Source organism: Astyanax mexicanus, chromosome 1, assembly GCF_023375975.1.
Source record: "Astyanax mexicanus isolate ESR-SI-001 chromosome 1, AstMex3_surface, whole genome shotgun sequence".
Lineage (NCBI taxonomy): Eukaryota > Metazoa > Chordata > Actinopteri > Characiformes > Acestrorhamphidae > Astyanax > Astyanax mexicanus.
Window position 1 is genome coordinate 128,745,001 of NC_064408.1, and position 9,467 is coordinate 128,754,467.

Sequence of the window (9,467 nt, forward strand, 5' to 3'; positions counted from 1 at the left end):
GTTTGCACTTAAAACTTACTATTCTTTGGTTACAGCTGGGAACAAACCTTTCAAGACACAAAACAATTTTTGTTTTGGGTGGAAATGCGCCGAACGGTTCAAAAGTTGGTGCGAAACCAGACCAGAGACGCAATTTATAGACGAACTGCAGGTGACTGATTCTGAGTCCTTTTCTACTTTGTTCTGTCTTGTCAGTGCTTTTCAGTGATTCAGCTCAAGTTTGCACCAATTTTAGTGTAACCAAGGCTACGTCACAGAACATGTCATCAATAGAGGGAGTCGTACAACGGCTACACTACGGCTAAACTACCCTACATTTCTTTGGTTCCAGCTGGAAATGAACTTTTTGGGTTCCAGAACCAAATTTACCCAACAAACCAGAACCAGAGTCAGTTCCACATTGATTGAAAAGGGCTAAGAAAGTGACACATAACCAGTCACTCGATTTGTAGCCACGATTTAGCAACAAACGGCAAGAGATAGAAACTACCTACCTACAGGTGAGAATGTGAAAAGCTTCAACTACAACCACAAGAGACAAACTTGGTGCGAAAGAAAGATAGTAGTCGTCTGCTAGTGTAAACGGTGTAAACGGAGGGTAAAAAACACTGGAGAGTCATCTGTAAACGATTCAACCATTAAAAAAACATTAGAGAGACTTTGGAATGAAAAATTTATCTATGAAAACTGGAAATGTAAAAATAAAGGAATTACGAAGAAAAGTTTTGGTTCTCAAACCATTTCTTAGGTACCAGAGGTCTACAGTTTTACTAGTTGGGTGGGAGATAATTTCAGTCCTGGGTTTAGAATCACTGCTCTGAAGAACCTTTCAGTGAATGGCTCTTTAATATACATATTGTGATGCTCGTCGCTATCTTACACCTTAATTACTTTCGCTTTTGTCATTTAAGTAGCAACGGTGCTTGTGAATATATCTACGCTGATGGGTGTGGTGGTCTGGAAATGAGGTAAGTTCAGGTAAATGTATGGCGTATTGCTATCTTGACAACAGAAACAAAGGAGCACCACTGACTGATTAGAACCTAGACAGACGTCAGCAGTCCGACATTCACTGGTTTAATGCTTGTAATGCCCAAATAACACAGCCATGATTAATTAAGAGTATTAGTAAATGCCTTTTGTGCTGTGTTTCGACCAAGGCAAGGTGTACTTTTCTCGTTGTTACGACAGCAAAGACACAACGACATGTCCTAAATCAAGCTGTATGGTGCACGGTGCACGGTTGATGGCTCACCTATAGTTTGGTAAAATAGAGCCCTTATCCTTCTGATGCTCAGGAAACCATAGAGGGGATGCAACATTTTTTAGAGAATTAAGCTCATGACCTTCTGATGCCAATGAAAGTAGTATCACTATGGTGTTGTATCACTATGAAACCATGCCCACAAAGAAATGGAAGTAATTCCACACTTTTTGAGTGGCACAGTGGTCTAATTGCTTGCTTGTTAAGAGATTAAGGGGTTAAGGTCGTGAATTTGTGTGATAAAGAAGAGATTAACATGCTTGGAAGAGAACGCTAACTGCTACGAATGGTTACGAACGGTAGTTGCATCACTGAGGTTTGAACCTACAACCTTTCATGGAGGGAGCCAACAACGAGACGACTGTTGGCCAACTAAAGTTCAGAAGCTCATCAAAAATCTAGTGTAAGCTGCTACTTTACAGATTTAAATTGATTGGGAAAAAGGTAAATGCCCAAGTCAAGACCCTTTAATGCACCTGTATTGTTACCATAACCCAGTTGTCCAGCTCCAGTACTGCACATGCATTTAGTGGTTTTAGGGAGCCCCCAGATCCTTCATCATGTAGGGCTGCTTAACCATCAGGGCGTCGTACAGAACGGCCTTCCCTGAGGCACCACTCGCTTTCAATGCTTCACGAATCAAACGTCGCATCTTCTGCTGCTCCGTTCGCTCAGAGCCAATATCGTTGTACTGCTCATCGTTGATGACCTTCTTGCTCAAGAGTATGTCCAGGACGGCATTCATCAATGTTGCTTTCTCCACTAGCTCCACAAACTTATCATCGATGAAGGCGGCTTTATCTGAAACATCTAGAAGAGAAGAGAAGATCAGATCAGACCACGTGGAAGCTGAGACTGTTGGACTTGGTTGGGTATATATCATATAACAATTTATATGCAATTGCATGATACGTCTATTTACCATTAGTTGGAGTCACCACACTGGATGATCCACCTGCAGAACATCAAGATATAGTTTAGTGTTTCGTAGATCAGCGACAACAGCGTCTGCTCTCAGGTAAATCCGGGATCTCCTGGCGATAGCTCAGCTGTCCCCGAGTGATCAAAGATGAGTCACATCTTAGCATGCTAAATATCTGATCCAGTCGGCGACTGGGAGTCAAGAGTAGCAACTACCTACATACAGTAAGTTGGATCAGGTAGAAAGTGAAAGTAAACCAAAACTGCAAATTACTGTTAAACACTAGAGGGAGCTAGCAAGTATGTCCTCTATGAATGGGGAGGCTAAAAGCTAAAAACTTTAAATGGAAAAATAGCAACTATTTATGGTTGGTAATCTGATGCTGGAGCTGCAGGCAAAGCACTGAGTTTAAAAGCTTATAAAATATATATGTCATACTGAAACATTTGATCGAATTCTGTGTTAAGGACATAAATACATACTTCTGTATGAAAATGTTCAGATATTTATATAATATTTATATATTTTTCACACTATAAGGTGCACCAGATTTTAAGGTGCAGCCTATGCGACACTAGTAAGGAACAGGGGTGTCGCCATGTTTTCCTTCTAATTCAGCACCTCTGGCCGCTGTGGGTTGAGACCTGTAAAGCTAAGCTAAGCTAAGCTAAGTAAACAAAACTGTAATTCTTAAAACAAAAAAAACTTTCTTTTAAAGTTAAACGAGCGCTGGATATTAATCTACACACATTTCTCTCCTAAAAACGGTTTATTTGGGTGAGTAAAGCGCTTCCCATTTTTTCAGTAAGCTTAGATTTACACTAAAGCTGGGTGCAGCAGCATTAGCATTAGCAGCTAAATGCTAGTGCTAGCGTATTGATGATTTAAGGGAGAATTAAAGTATTTTAAGTGCGCCTTACGGTGCGAAAAATGCGGTAATAAATCAATAAATTGAGTTTCTACTCAACTGCTTCAAATGTTCCATACATTTTGGACTCACTTTAAGTGGGTAATCAGAGGATCGTATTAGTTAAAGGAGAACTCTGGTGTAAAATGGACTTTGCGTGTATTGAAACATGATATAAACTACTAACCTTTGGTGAATAGCACACCTCCGTTCTCCTGCAGATTTCTGCGATCCAGAAATTTTGTGCTTTTTGTCCAGCACTCAACGGCCGTATTGGGGCATATTTTACCCAGATAAATCGCTTTTTACACCGTTATCCAGCTCAAAGTAGCTCCACACCTCCTTACTAGAATCTGGAGAGCCCTGACATTTAAAACGAGGCATTAATAACTTAAAAAGTGCAGAGGAACCTTATTAAAAAAACAAAAAAACACTGTTTACATTCGCTAGTAACGCTAGCTTCAGCTCTGAGCGCCGCCATCACTGTACTGATAATAACATAGACATATATATACATTGACTCCACATAGCATAGCAGCCGGCGCCCAGTGAGCATAATATAAAGTACTTAAGCATGAAAGCACCTATTTGTAATGTGTTGTCTTAACTACATCTCTGCTGTTTGTAACAAACCAAACTGGGTGAAAATCAGGTATAAATTTGCTAGAGTCGTGATTATTATAGGTGTATTAAACTCCTTCCTTAGTGTAAATTAATGCACTGGGTGACAGGAGGAAGGCTATTTGAAGTCTATATATATTTATGTATATGTCTATGTCATTATCAGTACAGTAATGGTGGTGCTCGGAGCTGAAGCTTGTAGAGTTATAGGATGTAAACAGTGGTTTTTGTTTTTTAATCAGCTTCTTCTGCACTTTTTAAGTTATTAATGCTTCGTTTTAAATGTCAGGTTCTCTCTGGATTCTAGTAAGGAGGTGTGGAGCTACTTTGAGCTGGATAACGGTGTAAAAAGTGATTTATCAGGGTAAATTACGTCCCGTATCTCCCAGTCTGAAGGGGGTTTGTTGGACAAACTGTTAAAATTTCTGGATCTCTGAACGCTGTGGGAGAACGGAGGTGAGCTATTCATCAAAGATAAGAACTTTTTATCATGTTTTACTACAACAAAAGTCCAAAATTTTACACCAGAGTTCTCCTGTGAGTTTAACTGTGCGAATATTTTTCTTGCAACAGTAAAATACTAAAAAACATCTGTTTACCTGGATTTGGATTTGGATTTGGATTTGGAGTCGCTGTACCGGCTGATCCACCTGCAGAACATCAGGATATACTTTAGATTGATGAGTCACATTTAATACAGTCCAACTACTGAACAAGCTTTTCTACATTTTACTTTACGTATAATAAACCCCCCCAACCAGCGAGAACTTTTATACACACATTTAGCAATTATTTATTAATTACTTATTAGTTAATATATCACAGATTCTTGAGAATTTGGATAAAATATGTCCCAATATAAAAAGGTATAATTTTGTTGGAAATTAATATCATGTTCATGAATAAAAACATTAAAAGATATAATCAGGGTGTACTTCACAAACATTACAAAAACGTTTTTTTTTTTGTTTGTTTATTAGTTTAAAGGTTATATGCTGCCATGTTGCCTACCAAATGGGTTGTCCTCGGATAGGAGATAATCATTTCTCAACTTTATTTACAAACAAAATGTAATAATTTAACTAAATAATATCTGTAACATAATAATATGTATAAAAACAGTGAGTTTTGAACAATATTTACTTTCACTCTATATTATTTTGCAGTTGCTCAAAATGTGTCCCACATGTTCGTCACCCTCCTCAGATATTTATAAAAACAAGCGATAAAATCTGAAACTACAAGATCAGCTACATTCCTGAGGACCTTCAGTTTTCACAACATCTTCAGCTCTCCTGCATGTTTAAGTTCAGTAAAGTTCTCGTACTTTTACTATTTTCTCTTAAACGTATTTATTATTTTTTATATCCTGCTACTGTCACAACTATAACATCTCACCACCGTCAGTTTTATATAAGAAAATATTGGATTTAATTATGATATAATTTTTTTTTAAGAAGACGTCTAAAGAAGGAGCTGCAAACAGAGGAGGAAGCAGATGGATAATGTAAAAAAATCTTTATTTATTGTTAAACTGTAGGTGAGGTGTGCCTCTATTCTCTCATTTCACTATTTAATAATTCTGTTTCTGTAGTAGGTGTGCTACAATCGGCAGAAACAGCTCTGGAAAAACATAAGAGAGCACTTAAAAATGATGAGTTTCTTTAATTTTACCAAATTAAAAACCTCTGGAATATAATCAAGAGGAAGATGGATGATCACAAACCATCAAACCACCAAACTGAACTGCTTGAAGTAAAGCAGCACCAGGAGTAAAGCAGCATAAAGTTATCCAAAAGCAGTGTGTAAGACTGGTGGAGGAGAACATGCATGAAAAAAGATGCATGAAAAAAACTGTGATTAAAAACCAATCAGGATTATTCCACCAAATATTGATTATTTCTGAACTCTTAAAACTTTATGAATATGAACTTGTTTTCTTTGCATTATTTGAGGTCTGAAAGCTCTGCATCTTTTTTTTGTTATTTCAGTCATTTCTCATTTTCTGTAAATAAATGCTCTAAATGAGAATATTTTTATTTGGAATTTGGGAGAAATGTTGTCTGTAGTTTATAGAATAAAACAACAATGTTCATTTTACTCAAACATAAACCTATAAATAGCAAAATCAGAGAAACTGATTCAGAAACTGAAGTGATCTCTTAGTTTTTTCCAGTTAATGTATGTGTGTAATAAGAAAAAATAAAAACTGTAAATACATATTAAACCCAATAAATAAGCAAAAGAAAAAGTTCTTTATTGTGTCTGACGGTGTTGACTAAAAACAAAGTTTTTAGAATATTAAAACGTAACTTTTTATTTTCTAAATTAAAACTTGTTTTATCCAAATTCTGAAGAATCTGTGATTAGCATATTATAGATATTTAACATGACAAAGAAGTTTCATAGCTACAGATACGCAGTAAAAATACAGCAGAATCATTTCATTCAATATCCTGTTTTTCAAACTAAAAAAATGTTTAAAAGTAGTGTATTATAAAATATAATATAGCAATTTTAAAAATTCAAAATGTATGCCTAAAATCATTTTAAATGTATGTAAATACATTTAACAGATATTCAGATTTAATTTGCATCGGCTCAAACAAGTTAAACCACCAATATGAGAATAATAATCACACTGGTTGTGCTTTTAGTCGGTACAATTATTAATGTAAACTATATAAACTTTAGCCGTAGCTTTTGGAACAAACTGGGTTGCCAGATTGATTTAACTTGGGATATTTTGAATCCAGCATTTCTGCTTGTTTGTAAATGTGAGTGGAGTATTTACTCACCTGCTCCAGCAGACGGCGAGAATCCATTAGCTAAAAAATAAAAAACATAAAACAATTAAATACATTAATTACACTGAAGTTCTGTAGATATAACAAGATAGGTCTGGATACATAACAATATCAGAATTACAGAATTAATTTACATCATTTTACATAGTTTACATATTATTTAACAATACAATTCTAGTGCATGTCCAAAAGATTGAATATCATTGAAAAGTTACTTAATTTTAGTAATTTAGTTCAAAATATGAAACTCACACTCGCAATTCTCACAATTCTAAAAAACTAAATGTAAAATAATAAATAATAGTTAAAACACGTATATAAAAAAATAAAAGGACCAAATAAATGAAATAAAAAAGTAAAAGGCCAAAAATACTAAAAACACTAATAAAATATATTAAATTAGGGAATGAATTAAATAACTAAAATAAAAGCGCTAAAAGGTCAAACATAAAATTAGATAAATAAAAAGAAAAAGGTAAAAGAAAAAAAATAACTTAAACAGTAATGAAATAAAAACCCCAAAAACAGTGTCAAACCTCAGAAAATTAGAATATTATATAAGAACAATTGCTACTTTTTGGCAGTGTGGGCAGTGTGCCAAGTCCTGCTTGAAAATGAAATCTGCATCTCCATAAAAGTTGTTATCAGCAGAGGGAAGCTGTAAGATATGAAGTGCTGTAAGATTTTGTGTAAAAAAAAACGTGCTGACTTTAGCCTTGATAATAAAACACAGTGGATCAACACCAGCAGATGACAGACATGTCTCTCCAAACCATCATTTACTGATCATCAGTAAATTTTACATTTCATTTAAAGGAAATCAAGGGAGCAGAGTCTGGAGGAAGAGTGGAGAGACACACAGTCCAGACTGCTCGAGGTCTAGTGTGAAGTTTCCACCAATCAGTGATGGTTTGGAGAGACATGTCATCTGCTGGTGTTGATCCACTGTGTTTTATTATCAAGTCTAAAGTCAGCAGTTTAGATGCGGTTTATATCATTAGTAGGGCTGCAACGATTAGTCGATATAATCGACAATGTTGATTATTAAAATGTGTTACACAAAGTGCTGGGGACAGAAGAAACTTGATCTCAAGTATATCAGTACTCTCCACGTTTAAACAGCATCCATATATTTAAATGCCTTTTAAATCTCATGTTCAGCTGTTTTTCTGTTGTTTTAAGAGATTACGACTAATCGAAATAATGATAATCAGATTAGTCGCCTCCCAAAATAATCATTAGTTGCAGCGCTAGTCAGCAGAGGGCGCGTGTTCAGTTGAAAGTGAAACTAAAACCGGTTAGTGGAAGGTGCTCGGGACCCTGGCTCGCGGTGTCGGTCTCTCAGGTGAATATAAAGGTTATAAAGGTGATTAATGAAGCCCCTCTACTCCTCCTCACCTGCAGCATCTTTTTCTAGATTCTCCGCGGTCTGATTCGCTTTGATGTTCCTCATTATCTGCAGAGTGATCTCCAGCGCGCGACTCTCGGTGAAGTGCTCTATCAGGAGGTTCGCGATGTCCCCGCAGTCCTTCTCCTCCACGGCGCCCTTTGCCACGCGCGTCTCGAGCCCGGGGTCCGTCATCTTACTGATGAACTTCTTAAACTTCTCCGCGCCCAGGTCCTCCAGAGCTCCTTCCAGCAAGTCGAACATGGTCTTGGCCATTTTTCAGAGCAGCACGAGCGACCGCACCGGAGACCGAGAACTACCTTCTGTAGTTCCTGGAGGCGTGACTCTTCCAGGAAGTTCAGAAAGAACAGCCCAATGCTTCTGTCCGCCCTCCCAACTGCAACTCCAACCTCCACACTCCAAATACCAAACTTAAAACCTCGTATTTTAAACTTTAAACTCAAAAATTCAAACATCAAGCTTAAAATGTTAAACCACAAACTTCAATCTTCAAACTCAAATGTTTATAATCTCCAACTTCATACATCCAACTCCAAAGTTCAGATTCCAAATGTCAAACTTCATTCTTCAAACTAGAAACTCCTAAATTGAAGTAATTGTTGGACCTGACTGAGCTAATTCTGCATATGAAGCCAACTACTTCCAACTGCTGTCTGTATGCATTTCCTACATCGTTTCTTAAAGACGTTCTGTCTTCTCTTGGTCCAAGAATTTAGTCTATAGTAAATTGCAGTCTTTCCAGAAATGTTGTCCCTTCCTCTTTCAAACATGCAGTTGTTCAGCCTCTTCTGAAAAACTCTGGCCTAGATCCAACACTCTTAGGCAATTTTAGACCACTTTTAAAGCTTCCTTTCTTGGGAAAAGTCTTAGGAAAAGTTGTCTTTCATCAACTGTATTCTTTTCTAAATCGATTTAACCTTCAGATTCAGAACAGGTTTCAGTCAGGTTTAAGAGTTCATCATGCATCATCTGCTCTTCTAACAGTTCTAAATGACTTACTTCTAACTGTGGATTTGGAAGTTGTGGTATTCTTTGACACTATCGACCATACCATATTGCTAGATTGTCTGAAGTATGATGTTAGCATCCAGGGGGAAGCATTAAAGTGGTTTGCCTCATGTTTAGAAAACTGAACTTTCTCTGTTAAGATGGGTCAGTCTTTTTCTTCTTCTCCAGCACGTATTTCTTGTGGTGTTCCCCAGGGGTTCATTCTGGGACCTATTCTTTTTTCTCTATATGTGCTCCCTCTTATGTCTATCTTCCAGAAGTACAATATCATATTCCACTTTGATAGTTTGAAGGATGTTGAATGCTGTATGTCTAAGAATTTCCTTAATTTAAACCAAGACAAAACTGACATTTTTATCTTTGGAAATCCTGATTCTTCGGTTAGTTTTATAGCCAATGATTCTTCGAACGGGCCTTCGAATACCATCATGCATGCCCATGTAAGGAACCTTGGTTTCATCTTCGACACAAAACCTAAACTCTGAGAAAAAAATCAGCCCAGCTGTTAGAGGAAGTTTCTATAAGCTTAG

At 36.7% G+C, this 9,467-nt stretch overlaps 3 protein-coding genes across 3 annotated transcripts in view; 1 reads left to right on the top strand and 2 right to left on the bottom strand.

The window, feature by feature from the left end:
- Positions 1–8,336, bottom strand: part of LOC125802086 (uncharacterized) — a 10,084-nt gene extending 1,748 nt beyond the window's left edge. Inside the window, exons 1-5 of the mRNA XM_049479054.1 lie at positions 7,920–8,336; positions 6,513–6,542; positions 4,314–4,364; positions 2,187–2,219; positions 1–2,074 (exon numbers count right to left, since the gene is read on the bottom strand). The exon at positions 1–2,074 is cut by the window's left edge and continues 1,748 nt beyond it. Of these exons, the coding sequence (XP_049335011.1) occupies positions 1,800–2,074; positions 2,187–2,219; positions 4,314–4,364; positions 6,513–6,542; positions 7,920–8,184 (654 nt within the window). The 5' untranslated portion in view covers positions 8,185–8,336 and the 3' untranslated portion in view covers positions 1–1,799. The remainder of the gene's footprint in view (positions 2,075–2,186; positions 2,220–4,313; positions 4,365–6,512; positions 6,543–7,919) is intronic.
- LOC125785661 (sodium channel subunit beta-1-like) overlaps positions 1–9,467 on the top strand; it is a 493,013-nt gene that overhangs the window by 249,388 nt on the left and 234,158 nt on the right. The window lies entirely within an intron of this gene.
- LOC111188786 (uncharacterized) overlaps positions 1–9,467 on the bottom strand; it is a 176,289-nt gene that overhangs the window by 1,748 nt on the left and 165,074 nt on the right. The window contains exon 7 of the transcript XR_007427946.1: positions 1–826. This exon is cut by the window's left edge and continues 1,748 nt beyond it. The gene's annotated coding sequence lies outside the window, so the exon portion shown is untranslated. The remainder of the gene's footprint in view (positions 827–9,467) is intronic.